This window comes from Kogia breviceps, chromosome 7 (assembly GCF_026419965.1).
Source record: "Kogia breviceps isolate mKogBre1 chromosome 7, mKogBre1 haplotype 1, whole genome shotgun sequence".
NCBI lineage: Eukaryota > Metazoa > Chordata > Mammalia > Artiodactyla > Physeteridae > Kogia > Kogia breviceps.
This window is the reverse complement of record NC_081316.1, coordinates 17,233,616-17,251,631: the sequence shown is the minus strand read 5'-3', so window position 1 is coordinate 17,251,631 and position 18,016 is coordinate 17,233,616. Positions and strand designations below refer to the sequence as shown.

The 18,016-nt window shown below is 40.0% G+C and overlaps 1 protein-coding gene across 8 annotated transcripts in view; it reads right to left on the bottom strand.

The window, feature by feature from the left end:
- KDM2A (lysine demethylase 2A) overlaps positions 1 to 18,016 on the bottom strand; it is a 106,502-nt gene that overhangs the window by 19,095 nt on the left and 69,391 nt on the right. For all 8 annotated transcript variants that reach the window (XM_067037780.1, XM_067037784.1, XM_067037782.1 and 5 more), the window contains 6 exons: positions 14,004 to 14,110; positions 13,543 to 13,636; positions 12,208 to 12,361; positions 11,227 to 11,342; positions 6,941 to 7,067; positions 3,935 to 4,329 (listed from right to left, as the gene is read on the bottom strand). In XM_067037780.1, the coding sequence (XP_066893881.1) occupies positions 3,935 to 4,329; positions 6,941 to 7,067; positions 11,227 to 11,342; positions 12,208 to 12,361; positions 13,543 to 13,636; positions 14,004 to 14,110 (993 nt within the window). The remainder of the gene's footprint in view (positions 1 to 3,934; positions 4,330 to 6,940; positions 7,068 to 11,226; positions 11,343 to 12,207; positions 12,362 to 13,542; positions 13,637 to 14,003; positions 14,111 to 18,016) is intronic.

The following is an 18,016-nucleotide window of genomic DNA, read 5'->3' as shown; positions in this document are numbered from 1 at the left end:
AATCTGTATCATCTAACAGGAAAGTTTATTAACTGGTAAATTTAAGACTGGCACCTCCTTCCCTTAGAACAGAATTGACCACCTGCCCCTTAGTGTCATGCCCAGCACCTGTAAACCTAGAAGGCACTTACTTTCTTAGCCCACTTAAAATGCCTGCTCCACCACTGGACTGTAAGCCCCCTGAGGGTTTGGTCCACAGTATGTTCGCATATTTATACCAACTCTAAGCCTGATTCCTGGCAGAGAGTAGGCAGGCATTATTCACATTAGTGGAATAAGTGAATTTCATAGATTTGTAACAGTTAATTTTTTCTGTAATAATGATACTGTTTATTAAGTACTTTACTAACATTATCATTAATTTTCACAACATCCCCACTGAGGTAGATGTTATTTTACAGAGGAGAAAACATGCTTTTATAGATCTAGTATCCTGCCCAAAAGTCACGTTTGCCAAGCTTATCAAAATGTTTTAGAGAAAATAGGAAAGTAGAAAAATATTCAATAACACTGAAATTGTTTCATTAAGTGAGCTGGGCAGCCAAATGTATTGATATATTAAAAGCTTCTTTATATAATACACACACACACACACACACACACACATTAAGAGCTCCTTTATTACCAAAATAAACACAAACAGAAAAGTCTGATTAAAAATTCAGTCTTCCAGCTGACTCCCACCATCTTGCTATGAAGCACTGTGAGCAGTTGATATGCCCCCCTCCAGCCCTGCTGTAATGCACACACAAACAAAGACACTTTTTCTTACATTAATGGGATTGCACTATACATGCTGCTCCAGGTCCTGCCTCTTTATTCAACATTTCTCAAGGACATGGCCTCTCAATTTTAGATTAGGAGCCAAGGTTACTCACACCCCTCCCAAATAGGACTTTACACATACATGCTCATTACTTTCCCCTGAACTCTGCCAATAAATCAACACTTTTTAATGCCTCATTTTTCATCTAATTCCCTTCAAACTCTATACTCTATGATCTTTTTTCAACACTGTAGAACATTTTAGAATCTTCAAAGCCCTTTTACCACATCAGTAAAATTGACTTTTCTCCCAGGGAATAGGTAATTATGGATGTCTCGAGATATCCACCAATTTTCCTCTCATCTCTTCTCCTAGTTATCTGTGAGAGTCATACAGGCTACAACAAGAAACAATCCCTCTCTGCAGGAAGGATAAACTCTGGGCTTGCTTTTGTCCTTTGCTGCAGTGTAGCCTTCTATGCTACCACAGCACCAAGTTCTCTAGCACTGCAGTCTCCAGCTGTGCAGTGATTCGGCACCCATCCAACCCAATGCCCTTTTTCTTTTTGGTGATGCTTAGATTCCCAAAGTATTTAAGCCATAAACTCAGTGTTATCTAAAGCTCAGATTAAATATAACTGGTCAAATGTAGGAATAATCCATTTGATCTTAAGTGAAACTACCTGCAGAACTGGGTTCTAAATCTTTTGTCTTCTGGTATTGGGTAAACAAGAGAAGGGATAATTCAAACACTGTCAGTCTGTGCAGTCATCCTACTGGGCCACTCCTTCCTCATGCTCTGGTCTCTATGCCACTCTTAGTGAGCAATGGCAGCCATATTTTCTATGATTCCTGATAAACAGGAAGCTCTCTCTAGACACTTTTCACAGTGTTAAGAGTTCTCTTTAAATGGCTCTTCTTAACTCATTCCCTTTCTTGCTGCCTCCTTTTACTCTGCTTAATATTTGACACAAATCTTTCTACATTTTCCCCTACCACTCTGCCTCTGCAAATATCCTTATTTAACTACATCAGTTAAGGGAGTTTGTGTATTATTATCATGACATTTGACCTGTACAACTGGTTAGTGAATTATAATATGACTTCCTACAACTGGATTCAATGAAATCAAATCCATCTATAGACATCCTTTAGGATTAAAAAGATATTTTTCATGAATCAGAAATACAGATTCCCCACGCCACAAAAACGTTAGTGAGAGATAAACTTAAAAATCTTTCCTCTTAGGGTTGCTAAAGGCAATTATACAAGTTAATAAGTCGCCAAAGTCACGATTTAATGTTTCCTACATGCATCCATGATGGAATAGCTACATGAAAAAAGAAACTTCTGAGGAGTTCCCTGGTGGCCTAGTGGTTAGGATTCCAGGCTTCCACTGCCGTGACCTGGGGTCAATCACTGGTCAGGGAACTGAGATCGTGAAAGCCGCGCGGCGCAGCCAAAAAAAGAAGAAACTTCTGTAGAAAAAAAGATGATGTTACACTCAAACTCTCAGGAAAACATAATTATACACGTCCCATCACAATGGAAAAGAAAAAATGTAAGTGCCCTTTGTTCACTCAGGGGTGGAAAGTGAGTTTGGGAACTGGTTTGTGAGTCTGGAAAAGTAGGCTAAGTTTGTTTTGCTGCACATTAATCATTACAGATATAGGACCACACCCAACTGGAACTTTGTTATTTCCTCCCATAAATACAAGCCACAATAACCACCTGCCGTCTAAACAGCTTTATTAAACCAAACTATAAAACCAACTGTCCAGCTTCTATCACTATGGAGAGGACCAACTTCACTAGGGTACCACCCCTTTTAGTCTCTTAAAGGTTTTACCATTTCACTGATGCATAAATCGTAAGATATAATTAAAATGTCAATCGAAGAAAGAAAAAATTAAAAAATTTAAAAGTCTGGGTCCTATCCCAGTCTTTGGAATTCCTTCCTGAGGTAACTTGCAGAAGGCAGGGAGCACCTTAGCTTGTTGGTTAGTGGTGGCCAAGGGAAAACTTGAATCAGGAATCAGGAATGGAAAAGATGTACTATAAGATATTTCGCCCATCTTCCTTGAGGTCACTAAAATTATTCCTTATAAATTCTTCTGTGGTTTAAAACAATCTACATGACAGGTTTGAAAAATAACATTTACTACAAATGGTGAACTAGCTTTCTAATACACATACCCATGCCCTGCATCCAAGACATAATTCCAAACAGTGATTTAAAGACTTTTTGGTGTTCACATTAATGGTCACTTGTGTGTGTGTGTGTGTGTCCATGGCGGGTGGCATGTGGGATCTTAGTTCTCTGACCAGGGATCAAACCCATGTCCCCCTGCAGTGGCAGCGCGGTCTTAACCACTAGACCACCAGGGACGTCCCCAATGTTTATGTATAAGGAAAGATTTAATAGAACTTTCTCCAGTTCAGACAGATTTGAGAAATCTGGATTCCTTAAAAATAAGCTCATTTCTTTTGAGAGCAATGTATGAGGGTGGGCTGGGCTTTGAAGATTACTAATGCTTGGAGACTTATTGAGAAAGAAGAAAAATATACAACAAGAAGAAACTTGATATAGCAAGAGGATGAATTATGTTTAAAGTGACACATTTCTCAAAAGTTGCCCCAATATATTTAAGTCTTAATACTAGATAAATTTGAAGCTAAATATGTTAAACATGCTCAACATAACCCAACATTTCAATTTCTTTCCTCTAAATCTGCTTGGGGTAAGACTGCTAGAGATTGTTATTGGCCACTTTTGTTCTGAAATAGGCCTCTTTATCTTAGTGTAACTTAAGTTCAAAGTAACATTTCTTAATACAAACATTTTCTCGGGCTCTTCCTTTTTTTAGGGTCAGCCTGAAATCAGCATTTTTAGGACTAGATTTAAGTCCTAACTGAACGTACAAATGTTAGTATTTTCATAACAGGGACCTAACCTCATTCTAGGAATTGAAACACTGTACAGCCCAAACACACACACACACACACACACACACACACACACACACACACACACACACACACACACACACACACTCACTCTTTCTCACTGAACCAAGATTACCCAAAACTCCCAAATTTTCTCTCACAATCCAGAAACCAAATGCCCCAGCCAGATCAACAGCTGTCATGCAAAATAACCAACCCTTACCTTTACATCAGCAATGAGAGCATCTTCATCTTCTATCCCTGTAGGGACACATTTCTTGTGCAGTGGCAGAGACTCCAATTTATCTACAAGGCAACGAAGGCCTTCAAGCTCAAAATGGGTCAGATGCACCTGTCGGTCCTTTCTGGGACTACACTGGGGATCCCATACTTGGCCATTGTGGGAGCCCCGGCTAGAGTCAGAGGATGAGTCCCCAGACAAAGTTTTCTTCAGACTTGGAAGACTTCGGCAGGTTTTGCCCAGTCCATCATAATCCAGGTTAACCCCATTGGCTACAGGGCTAGTGAGGACAGAACGCCTGCTGCTCAAGCGCCGGGGTTCTCGATCTACTGCTTCCTCATCCCCATTTCCAGACTCCAACCCATTTAACTCCAAATCTGCCAGTATGAAGAGAAAATGCAGTAAGAACATGACACGTGGCCATGTGATCAACAAGAGAAATAGGTAGTAGGGGAGGGGCCTTGAGGTTATAAATGACAAAGCTGTCACATTTTAAAAATGGTCTTTCCTATTCCAACCCATTTGTCCACTGTTGAAAACCATTTACAGGTAAAAATAGGATCCTGACCTAGCAGGACAACTGAGGTAACAGTCAACTGGATTTTTAAAAGATTGGGAAGGGTGCAGTCTTTAAACAGTGTGCTAGAAATAAATTACCTATGAAAATAGCTGTAAATTAGTTTCAAGTTCAAAACTTAATTTGGGTATTATGGGATTTCATTCTTTTTTTTTTTTTTGCGGTACACAGGCCTCTCACTATTCTGGCCTCTCCCGTTGCGGAGCACAGGCTCCGGACGCGCAGGCTCAGCGGCCATGGCTCACGGGCCCAGCCGCTCCGCAGCATGTGGGATCCTCCTGGACCGAGGCACAAACCCATGTCCCCTGCATTGGCAGGCAGACTCTCAACCACTGTGCCACCAGGGAAGCACAATTATCTTTAAAAAAAAATAGTATGAAGCACATATATTTAAAAAGTAGTTCTGTTCAAAGTTTTCACCATAAAATTAAGCTTTGAAATTGAAAGCAACATGGCTAATAAAACAAAGTGAATATTTTTTAAAAGAAAGATTTTGATAATCAAAACAAAGTGAAAATAAAAGTTTTAATGACAGAAGAATTTTAAAATGTTAATTGATCCTTTATTATGAAAGTAACACATGTTGACTATTAATAATTTAGAAAATACAGGAAGGTGCAAAGAGGTAAATAAGTCATCCCATATCTCTCCACCCTTGGGTAACAACTCAGTGTGATATATCTTCTTTCCATCTTTTCCTATACATATGTGTATGACTATGACTTGATGTATTTTTTTTTGTAAACCGCGTAATTTAATTAATTAATTTATATATTTTGGCTGCGTTGGGTCTTCATTGCTGCGTGCGGGTTTTTCTCTAGTTGTGGCGAGCGGGGGCTGCTCTTCGTTGCGGTGCGTGGACGTCTCATTGCAGTGGCTTCTCTTGTTGCAGAGCACGGCTCTAGGGGCGCAGGCTTCAGTAGTTGTGGCATGTGGGCTCAGCAGTTGTGGCTCGTGGGCTCTACAGCGCAGGCTCAGTAGTTGTGGCGCACGGGCTTAGTTGCTCCGTGGCAATGTGGGATTTTCCCAGACCAGGGCTCGAACCCGTGTCCCCTGCATTGGCAGGCGGATTCTTAACCACTGTGCCACCAGGGAAGCCCGACTTGATGTATTTTTAAACAAAATTAGGATCATGCTGTCTGTATGTACAATTCTGTATCTTGCTTTCATGTATTGGTGAGCATGTTTCAGAAATGCTAAGGCAAAAAGTATCTTGCTTGGATTGAAGACTCTCCATTTAAATATATGACCACAGGATACTACAGTGTTGGTTCCTCTTTATTTTTAAGGCATGGAACAGTCTAAAAATGTATAACTGAAACTATCTTGACATCCAATAAAATATTTCTCGATAGAAGTTGGGGAAACATTAAAGCACAGAGGTTAAGAAAATACATTTTAGAATCTTACCAACATGGTTTAAGCTGTAGCTTTCCCACTTATTAATAACTCTTAGATCATGAACAAGTTTTTTAATCTCCTTGAACCTTAATGTCCCCATTTGTAAAATATGCATAATAATACCTACACCTCACAGGTAATAATAATAACTTAATGTATATAAGCTGCTTAGTTTGGTGCCTGGAATATAGTAATTATGATGATACGATCCTAGTTTTTATTGTGCCAAAGACCATTCTTTACACAATAAAACATTTTAGACAACTGATTACTCTTCTTCTTTTTTTTTGGCTGCGCTGTGTGGCTTGCGGGATCTTAGTTCCCTGACTAGGGACTGAACCTAGGCCATGGCAGTGAACGTGCCTAGTCCTAACCACTGGACCACCAGGGAATTTCCAACTGATTACTTTCATGAGGAGCTAAGTACTAACAACTTAGACAAAGATGAGATCCAGAATATTTCATTTAGCCCTAGTAATTCACATCTGGGTAGGAGGATCAGCTGTAACCAGTGTTCAACTTCAGTGAATGGATTTGGTACTTCTAAGTAGATAAGTAAAATAGACAATACTGGACTTCCCTGGTGGCGCAGTGGTTAAGAATCTACCTGCCAATGCAGGGGACATGGGTTCGAGCCCTGGTCTGGGAAGATCCCACATGCTGCGGAGCAACTAAGCCTGTGTGCCACAACTACTGAGCCTGTGCTCTAGAATCCGCAAGCCACAACTACTGAGCCCACGTGCCACAACTACTGAAGCCCAAGTGCCTAGAACCTGTGCTCCGCAACAAGAGAAGCCACCACAATGAGAAGCCCGTGCACCGCAACGAAGAGTAGCCCCTGCTCGCCTCAACTAGAGAAAGCCCGCACGCAGCTATGAAGACCCAACGCAGCCATAAATAATTAATTAAAAAAAAAAAAAAAACTACTGAGCAACAGCCTACGGAATGGTCCCAGTCTCACCCTCAGTCCTGCAGAGTATCTTGAAAGTTCATGTAGGTGGAACACTTACCCATGCTAAGGGACTCTTTCTGAAATTCCTTAGTTAAGTGGGAACGGTTGGTTATGCAGTACACATAGCGCTCCAACACGTACCAACACATCTCATAGTAGAATGGATAGCGGAACTTATTTGGAACCTACACAGGAAAAAAATGATGAAAAAATCAAGCAGATAACAATTTTCAAGGAAAGAGAGTAACAATCACTGCAATCATTAGCCCAGGAAAAACACTCTCTAAGTTACCTGCAAACCTAAGTTGTCATGTGGAGCAAGAACTTAAGTGGATCTGTCAACTTAGAAAATGTTGGTCTTGGGAAATAATCACTAAACATAAAAGGTACTTGGAAAGACCATTTAGAACTATCAAGAAGTTGTCTTGTTGAGTGGGAAAGCATCAAAAACAAGTTTCGAGACAGAGAGTAAAATGTTAGTAAGACACAATATACTTAATTGAGAAAATTGTTTTAGGGTTCTTAGGATACAAAGGCATACCAACCACTCTTGCCTTTACTATGGTTTTACCCTGAACCAGAAGGCCATGAAACACAGAATATAATGGAAAATCAGGACATGAGATAAAGTTATATGTTTTTATTATGTCCTTACATATATGAAAGTATGATTAGAGATGCATTCTCAAGCTATATCTAGTCTAGAACATGAGACTGAGTACTTCCCCCACTATTAACTCTCAGCTTGCCTGTCTCATACATTGTAGTCTACCAAGATGGTATGTCCACAAATCAGGTTACTATTCCACGTGGCCTAATCAGTTGCTATCTCTAGTCTTCTTTCCAATTCTCCCCAAAAGTAGCATGAAATTATTCCAGCTGAATTATAATAAAAATAATTTCCCTTTAGATCTACCACAGTCAAGGAAATGGCAAATCAGCATGGATCAATGAGTGAGGAAGATCAACCACGGGGACTATCCTAAATACAGGCATAACTCATTTTATTGTGCTTTTGCTTTACTGAGTTTTACAAATTGAAGGTTTGTAGCAACCCTGCACTGTCAAATGACGGTTAGCATTTTTTTTTAGCAATAAAGTATACTTTAATTAAGGTATCTACTTTTTTTAAAGACATAATGCTACTGTATACTAACAGACTACATATAATGTAAACATAACTCTTATATGCACTGGGAAACCAAAAAAATTCATGTGACTCAGTTTACTGCAATATTCACTTTATCGTAGTGGTCTGGAACCAAATCTGCCATATCTCTGAGGTATGCCTGTGTATTCTGCCCATCTGCTTTTAGAGAGGCCATCTCTCACAAGGATAAGGCAAACAATACTTTTAGGATTGTTTCGAATATGTAATTCCTGAAAATGTTCCCACCTCCTTTCAAAGCTCCATGTCAGGTAGTCTTCCCCAATCAAGAAGACCCAGATGGAAGTCCCCTTTCAAAACCCTTCACTAGGTTACAGGGCATCACTGTGGAATGAGGAGATCACTTTCCTCATTGCAAAGCAGGAGACACATGTACTTTTCATTAGCTTTAAAACGCAGAGGCTTCAGGCTCCGAATCTCGGTCTCTTATTGCCACTACACCTTTGACAACTAGAAGATGTTTATCCACCCTTATTTGAAAATCAAATTAATTTACTTCTGGTACAGTAGGAGGGAACACAAGAATTAATAGATACTTGATCCCCCCCAAACTAAACATAATATACTGGGCTTCTCTGCTCCCCTTTTAAGTTTTATTAACACTTTTCTGAAAGGTCTTTATTAGAAGTTCAGGACAACCCCAAATTCTAAAACCTCTGGATCTCTGTTGAGAGCAGAGTAATACTGACAGAAAATAAATAAATAAAATATAAAATGGGCATTAAACTTTTGATTTTTCACTTGGAACTCAAGAGACTGTACTAATAGTAGCCAAGACATCACACACCCAAATTGTGCCATTACATTTTACCTATGCTGCTAGACACCACAGAGCACAGCAATTTCTAAGACTGGGTTAGAATGTTTTTGGAAGAAAAAATTTTAATACTCATTATAAAATTACTGAGCCTTTAAGAGCTATCAACAGATTACTTACCAACAATCAAGTTCAAATAGTATATTTCTACACTGGCATGGCAAAAGTAACCAAAACATTGTCTTAAATTTACAACACTTTATATTTCTTTCCTAAAGCATTCTCTACACATTCTCTTTTAAGTTAAATTCTGTAAGTTTATAGAAGTTAGTAACATAATAAACATATGTCAGGTTGGTATTGGCAATGTAAAAGCTCGGTGTAGGGCTTCCCTGGTGGCGCAGTGGTTGAGAGTCCGCCTGCCGATGCAGGGGACCACGGGTTCGTGCCCCGGTCGGGGAAGATCCCACATGCCACGGAGCAGCTGGGCCCGTGAGCCACGGCTGCTGAGCCTGCGCGTCCAGAGCCTGTGCTCCGCAACAGAGAAGCCACAGCAGTGAGAGGCCCGCATACCGAAAAAAAAAAAAAAAAAAAAAAAGCTCGGTGTAGAAAGTAAAAAAAACCACTCTGTGTGTACATATGTAGAGGACCCAATGAAATGTTATAGAAACACGGAAGGGTTCCTATTTGGAATGAAAGAATTAAGCCGTTCTTAGGAAAAATGGAATAATATAGCATTTAGATACTGAAATTTGACATTTTCTGATAAACAAAGTCCAGGAAAATTAGACAGATAAGTCAACATCAGTTATTACCAGTTTAACCGTCTGAAGGAAATTTTTCATGCAGAGATAAGGTGCTCATTTTACCTATGCCATTGAATATATATTCTCCCTTTCTTCCTTCAAACTGAGCAAACAATTAAGCTATGGGTATAATAGCTAGCTATTTTTAGCCAAAAAAGGGAATGTTTTTTAAAAACATTTTCAGATTGAATCTTACAGCAGTGTAGGTGGTATTACCTCTTAAAATGATTTTGAGTTAAATAAGAGTATTTTACTATGAAATTATGTAATTTTTCTCTTTTGAAACATTTTAACTATTTTTTTCATAAATTTTATTTATTTATTTATTTATTTATTTATTTATTTATTTATTTATTTATTTATGGCTGTGTTGGGTCTTCGTTGCTGCGCGTGGGCTTTCTCTAGTTGCAGCGAGCGGGAGCCACTGTTCATTGTGGTGCGAGGGCTTCTCATTGCGGTGGCTTCCCATGTTGCAGAGCATGGGCTCTAGGTGCACGGGCTTCAGTAGTTGTGGCACACGGGCTCAGTGGTTGTGGTTCACGGGCTCTAGAGCGCAGGCTCAGCAGTTGTGGCACACGGGCTTAGTTGCTCCGCCGCATGTGGGATCTTCCTGGGCCAGGGCTAGAACCCACGTCCCCTGCATTGGCAGGTGCATCCTTAACCACTGTGCCACCAGGGAAGCTCTCTATTTTTACTGTTACTATAACTTAAAACTTACTACTTACTGTTTTCTGTAGTTTCATTACTTTTAACAAACAAACAGAAGTTCACTTCTATAAAATTTATTTTAAAAGCACTGCATCCTCTCAATTCTAACAGGGCAATCCCTATAACTCCAACAATACCAATCTTATATCTTACGTATAATATAATAGCTCCAGCCAGAATAAATGTTTCAAAATAGGCACCAAAATGGTTAACTGATCATGTTCATAGTAAATTGGTCAGTGACTACTCCTTCTAAAAGTTGTGAATTCTTCATTAATTGTTATTCTTTGATTTTTGATTTTGAAAACTTTCAAATCCACCAAAAAGTTTAAAGAGCAGTACCACTAAGACTTCCACAGCGTCTCCAAGATTAACCAGTTGTTAACATATCACATTCTCAATGGTTGGGGTTGGGGTGGGAAGAAAACCTAACTAAGAGAGGTTTTTGTGACATGAGAAACTTACGTGAAATCAAATTTCAGTGTCCATAAATAAAATGTTATTTTATTTGAGCCATCCTCACTTATTTAAGTATTTCACCCTACAAGGCAGAGTTAAGTGCTTGTGACAGATACTGTATCGCCCACAAAGCCTAAAATATTTACTATCTGATCCTTTACAAAAAAAGTTTGCCAATTCTTGCCTTAAGATATCCACTGTATGTAACTTTCCCCCTATATATCCAGAATGGTTTATCAGCTATGTAACATCCTATGGAAAACTGACAAAACAAGACACACAAATCATTTTCTATAGGGCTTAATTCTCTCACAGAACCCCGGTTGAGAAAGGCAGTATACACATTTATATATTAAAGTACAACAGATTGAGTGTTACATAGTAAGCAGAATAAAGAAAGATATAAGAAACCTCTTCAAATCCAATTATTACATAGAGTTACTTACCCGTGTCCGATCTTCAATGTTGTATATTTTTAACTGCATGGGGATATTGAAGCTATGCAAAAAATTGCCTCCAAACACTAATGTGTCTGTAGGAGTATACACAGCATGAATCCAGCCTAGAAGAAAGGGAATGGAGGGCAGTGGCTGTAAGCACACGTTGTAACATGGCTCTCTTAGAGCATTAGTACAAGACTTCTGGATCACACTTTTTACTCTAATTCTGCCTCTTCACGGCTGGTCAAGTTACTTAATCTCTTGCAGCCCCAATATCCTCTATAAAACCAGGATAAATTATACTTTATATGTGTGGTTGGTAAGCACTGAATGAGAAAGTACATGTAAAGTGTTTATAACAAACTTTCAATAAATGGTGCTTGCATTTTTTGGAGCACCTAATATGAACCAGGCTCAGTATAAGAGAATTGACATGTATTGTCACATTTACTCCTCATAATAAAATGAGATAGGGATTTAAATATTTGACCAAAGTAGTATTAGCAGGTAAATGCATAGTCAGAATTCTAATACAGATCTGTGACTCCAAAATCTTCACTCCCTCTAAGTACTTATTTTGGAACTTAGTTACCTGATAAAAACTATTACTGATTTAGCACTCTAGCCTTCACAGCTATCCCTTAGCAGAGTAGGTAGCTCTTCATAGGGAGCTGTTTATCACCTGCAAAACAGGCCTTATCCCTAGGATTCTGAAGAGCTAGGGCTAATGTGGGGCTCAAACATGTAGATCTGAAAAGCCGCCACTGGCAATTCTGATACATACCCTTAGTGGAAAATCACAGACTTTAAAAAAGAAGATAAATTCTTGGCATCTACTCAGTAATGACAAGAAAGAACACGCCATTGTTTTCTGACCACTCCAGCATCATAAGCATTCTTGGTGTTGGTGGTAATCTATCAATTTATTTTTCTTTAAGAAAAGAAAGTGGCTAGAATAGACAACACACTTTTTTGCATCTTGCTTACCTGAGGGAATGACGAAGGTATAGCCCTGCTTGAGCTCAATGCGCTGGCAATCTGACACCCGGTCACCCAGAAAGATGTCTCCCTGTTTCCCTGACAGCAGCCAATTCTCGTACAGCTCCAGGTTGTGGGCTGTAGGGGGGATGAGCCAGAAGACCTGTGAGTTAAAAAACTTCAGTCTGTTAACAGCCATTGACATGACCCAGTCGTCTCCCTCAACTGATAAACAGGTACAAACTTAAGACCAACAGGTAGAAGAGAAACAAGCAATCCTCCCAGCCTACAGAACTTGACCATTTGGGAAATTCTAGAGGCCTCAAGGAAGTAAACCTTTTTTGTCCTCCACTTGATCAAACAGCATTAGGGCTTCCCTGGGGTTTGATTGTAGAACCCGGAACCTATACAGGACTCAGAGAGAAGGAGGGCATTTAGCTTGTCACCTAGGCAATCCCTTATTTGCCCCTGGCTGGCTGGCTTAAATGGTCCTAAGAAGCACAGTTAGTTAGGTACAGTACCTTCAAAACACAGGCCTGAGTTGCTTTATTCCAAGGTAGTAACTAAGACTGAAAGGACAGAATTTAAGATACCACTTAAATGGATCCAAAGTAAACAAAATGACTCTGGATTTGGGGGTACAGCTGTTCTAGATTCGGCCCTCACATTTTAAAAGCATCATCTGTTTTCATTACAGTTCTACTTTTCTCTCACAAATGCTTTCACTTATGAGAAAAAAGGGTAATGGTAAGAGTGTAATACTATAAACCTCTGATATTAATTCTACATTTCCATTCTTACACAGCATTCAGAAGCACTCTGAGAAGCTGGAACAAAGGTCTTTATGAATGAGGATAATCTTTCAAAATCTATTTATATCCTCTGACAGGACTTAAAGGCTTCCTATGGCTACATTTCAGACCAATGCCTCTATATAGGGAAAAGTGGTTTGGATCCCAATTTGCTGATTTCATTGTGAATCTATCCAATTTGTGTTTCCTTCTACTACTTTATTATACTTTCATGTAGAGAAATTATCTTGTCCTCCTAAAACCAGTTCCTTGCCTTCATTTGGAGAATTCTGTTTTGGGAATCTAGAAACAGGACCATTGAGGTTTACTAAGTAGTGGTGCCAATGCTGGTAAAATGAGAATGGACTAGATGAATACTAATTCCTACTGGACTCTAGCCAAGAAGGTCAACTTAATCTACAATTCTCTCTAGATACGAGTGGGGACAATCCCCTAATAGACTCGTTTCCAGGGTATATGAAGCATGCATGAACTGAAGGAAACTCATATAACCAGCTTCAGATTCCAACCCCCATCACAACTATGACCGTACCTTTCCCCCTTGATGGATGTGATACCAAACAGAGGTACCACCAAAGTCCACATGGAAGTCAGTATAGCAGCCTCGAACACTCATCAGACAGTACCTGACCCAAAAAAAGCAGTAGCATTAGTGCACTGATGAGAAAAAGAGGACTTTTCCCACCACAATGCCACACTCTCCTCTTATGTACTCCATTCCCTCTGTTTTCCACCTAATAAACTCCCAGTGGTGAGAGGAATGCAATCTCAAGCCATCATATTATCAGAAGATACTTTTTTTGTCTTTATGTCATCATGGGCTATAGTACTCTTACATACACTCTTCCCTTTGGAACTAAAGTCTACTCTTTAAATAATTCACTTTTTTGATCACTTGGGACCCAGAGCAAGGTTCCGAAGGGAGGAACCATTTCTTGCTATCACTTTGGTGTCCCACAGCACACTGAGAAAAATGCAGGGTAAGCCACTTACTTCTGCACTTTAGGGTACTGCATCTCCAAGATGGCATTTGTTGACTCAGTCTGACTTTCTTTCAAATGCCTTGGCCACATATTGTCTACCCAGTCAATGAAATCCACCTTTAAAAAGGAGGAGGAACATTTAGGCTTCAAAGGAAGGGCTGGGATTAAAGAGAATTCTAAAGTCAAGAAAAATAGAAATTTTCAAAACATACACTGAAAGACTACAATTTAATTTTAAGCAAACAAATAATATGCTGGTGAATCTTAGGATCAATAGGCAAACATTCTAGAAATAATTATTAAGTGAAAATAAAGACTAATGGTTCCATCAGCATGATCATAAAAGTAGCACTAATCAAAATAAAGTCATTAAATGATGCAATAGTATCCAACCAAGCCCTCTCTTCTGTGTCAGTACTGGTATAATCAGCTGTAATGTTTTTTTGGTCCAATAAAAGGCACTGTCTGGAAGGTACCTATAAACTTACCAAAAGACATAAATACTGTTAGAGCAGCTAAGATTCCATTTAAGAAAGAAAGAGAAGAGAAGAGAAAAGAAAAAGGAAGAGTAGAGAAGTATAATCAGCTGTATATTTTTGAATCTGCCTTACAATGCAGGGGACGTGGGTTCGATCCCTGGTCAGGGAACTAAGAGCCCACATGCCGTGGGGCAACTAAGCCCATGTGCCACAACTACTGAGCTCCTGCGCCTCAACTAGAGAGCCCGCGTGCCGCAAACAACAGAGCCCACGCGCTCTGGAGGCCACATGCCACAACTAGAAAGAGAAAACCCGCACACCACAATTAGAGAGAAGCCCGCGCACCACAATGAAGAGCTCACATGCTGCAACGAATGATCCTGCGTTCCTCAACGAAGACCTGATGCAACCAAAAATAAATAAATAATAAATAAATCTAAAAAAAATAAAATCATTAAAGAAAAATGGCTAACATAATAAATTTAAAAGAAAAAGAGGGGCTTCCCTGGTGGCACAGTGGTTGAGAGTCTGCCTGCCGATGCAGGGGACACGGGTTCGTGCCCTGGTCCAGGAAGATCCCACATGCCGCAGAGCAGCTAGGCCCATGAGCCATGGCTGCTGAGCCTGCGCGTCTGGAGCCTCTGCAATGGGAGAGGCCACAGCAGTGAGAGGCCAGCATACCGCAAAAAAAAAAAAAAAAAAAAAAAAGGAGGGGAGGGGAGGGGAGAGGAGGGGAGAAGAATTCCAGTAGGGGTTTGTAGCTTGCATGAGCAATGTGCTATAGAATCTATTGGGTTAGGAATCAGAAGTTCCAGGTCTATCTTGTTTTCTGAAGATCATATGTGAGCCTCTGGAACTTATCTGTAAAATAAGGATAATTACCACAAAGGAATATTGTGAGGATTACATGTAAATACATGTTAAAAATTTTTTGAAATAATGTCATCAGAGTTTAGGAATCCGTTTGTTTGGCCGCACCATGTGGCATGGGGAACTTCCCTCACCAGGGATCGAACCCGTGCCCCCTGCAGTAGAAGCACAGAGTCTTAACCACTGGACCTCCAAGGGAAGTCCAGGAATCTGTTTTAAATACTGGGTTGGCCAAAAAGTCCGAATAGGTTTTCTGTAACATTGTACAGAAAAACCTGAACAAACTTTCTGGCCAACACAATATGTGCTGAAAGAAATGAGAAATGAAAACAGTATGAACTTATTTAAACACTTTACACTGAATTGTAATGTGCCCTGTACCTTCAAATGACTGCCCCCAACCACTGAACTCCAAGAAACAGTCTTAGGTAGATAAAGTGTGAGTCAAATAACCATGGATTCAGCATAGCACTGGTGTTCCAAGTATCTAACTTATGGCTAAAAAAAACATGTACCTGGTAAGCTTTATAACTTATGTATGTATATATTTGATCATTTATTCTCTTAAAACATAGATCTAGATAAATGCATACAATCTGTGCATAATGATATGAGGCAAACATCCAGCGGACACTCAGATGTAAACTGTGGGAGAGTGTCTGGAAGGGGTCACCGATGATATGCAAGGTGGTGGTTGTTTTTGTTGTTAATATTTATTTATTTATTTGGCTGTGCTGGGTCTTAGTTGCCACATGCAGGATCTTTAGTTGCAGCATGTGGGATCTAGTTTCCTGACCAGGGATCAAACCCAGGCCCTCTGCATAGGGAGCATGGTGTCTTGACCACTGGACCACCAGGGAAGTCCTGATATGCAAGTTTAAATAAGCAAGATGAGGAACAACTATGAAGGTTAACTTGCTGCCCCATTTCAAAGAATTTCCACTCAGGGATCCAACAGTTTTAACCAAGCATCCACTGGGGCTAAGAACACTGAATGAGCCCCCCCATCGCTTCTCGGCCTTTTGGCTAAGATCAAGTGAATGAGCCCCAGATTCTTCTTTCTATCAAACAAAATCTACTTTCTGCTCTCTTAATGTAGTGGCCAGTTTTCTCCCATCTCCTGGTATTGTCCTTTGGAAAGCCTTTAACAGAACACAGAAAAACTGTGAGTCGCTAAATATACTCACTATAACTTCTTATATCTGGATAGGGAGAGGAAAAGTTAGGAACACATGAGTATTTTTTGTCAAGTGTTCACTCAGAGATAGATGAACTTCTCTGGCTAGAATTTCTCACCTGCAGCAATAAGTCACTCTCTGGCCTCCCTTTATTTGATATTATTGGGTATTATCTGACTCTCAAGAGAATATTATGGTAAGGTCTTCATACTTTTTTCTTAGGTTAATCTTTAGGCTCTGGATAGGCCTTTTGCTAAATGGCCTCATCCATATGACAGCAAGTCTCCAGCAGGGATAATCACAGTTTCTACCTGTCCCGTAACAATACAGGGCCAAACTGGCAAGAAGTGCAATAACTAAGACATAATCTATTCATACACTGTGCAAAAACAAGCTCATGGCCTTCCATGAACTAATTTCCCCATCACCAAACAAATCTGCACATTACATCTGCTGCTATTTTTTATCTACTTCTAAGTTACTGCTGGGATGACAGCAGAAATCACCCCTCTCTCTTCATTAGAGAATCCCACTTTATGCTACCACCCACAATGGGCAATTAAAAGTTGCCCACGTTGGGCTCCCCTGGTGGCACAGTGGTTGAGAATCCGCCTGCCAATGCAGGGGACATGGGTTCGAGCCCTGGTCTGGGAAGATCCCACATGCCGCGGAGCAACTAAGCCCATGTGCTACAACTACTGATCCTGTGCTCTAGAGCCCGTGAGCCACAACTATTGAGAACGCGTGCTGCAACTACTGAAGCCCGTGTGCCTAGAGCCCATGCTCCTCAACAAGAGAAGCCACCACAATGAGAAGCCCACGCGCCACAAGGAAGAGTAGCCCCCGCTCGCTGCAATTAGAGGAAGCCTGTGCACAGCAACAAAGACCCAACACAGCCAAAAATAAATAAATAAAATAAATAAATTTATTTTTAAAAAAGTTGCCCACCTTACTTTCCCTGCACCTACTTTTTGCACATATTATTCTTCCTGCCTGGGATTCTGGTCTTCCTTCTCTTTGCCTCATTTTTTCTTTCATGTCAAGCCTAGGTACCGCTTCTTCCAAAAAACTTCGCCCAATTCTCCTCCGGTTTATGTTAGGTGGGTCCTTCTTACTGGCTCCCACAACATTCCGTACTTATTCACTTTTGAAGCACTTACCACGTTGTAGTTTCTATAAATGCCAATTCTCTGGTCTTTCTTCCCCATGAGACTATAAGCATTTTGAGGACAAGAATGATCTTGTTTTCCACTGTACCTCTAGCACCTAAGCACAGCACTTAGCATGTAGCAGACACTTAAACCAATAAGCTCACTCTGAAGGTGTGAAGATCATAGTGAACAAGAAATTATGTAGTTTATGTAAAAGATTACTACATGAATGAATACATTAGTCAAAACTCACTGAAATGTACCCTTAAAATGGGTACACTTTATTGTGTATCAATTGTACCTCAATAAAGTTGGTTTTTTATTAAGCATTATTGAGATATATTA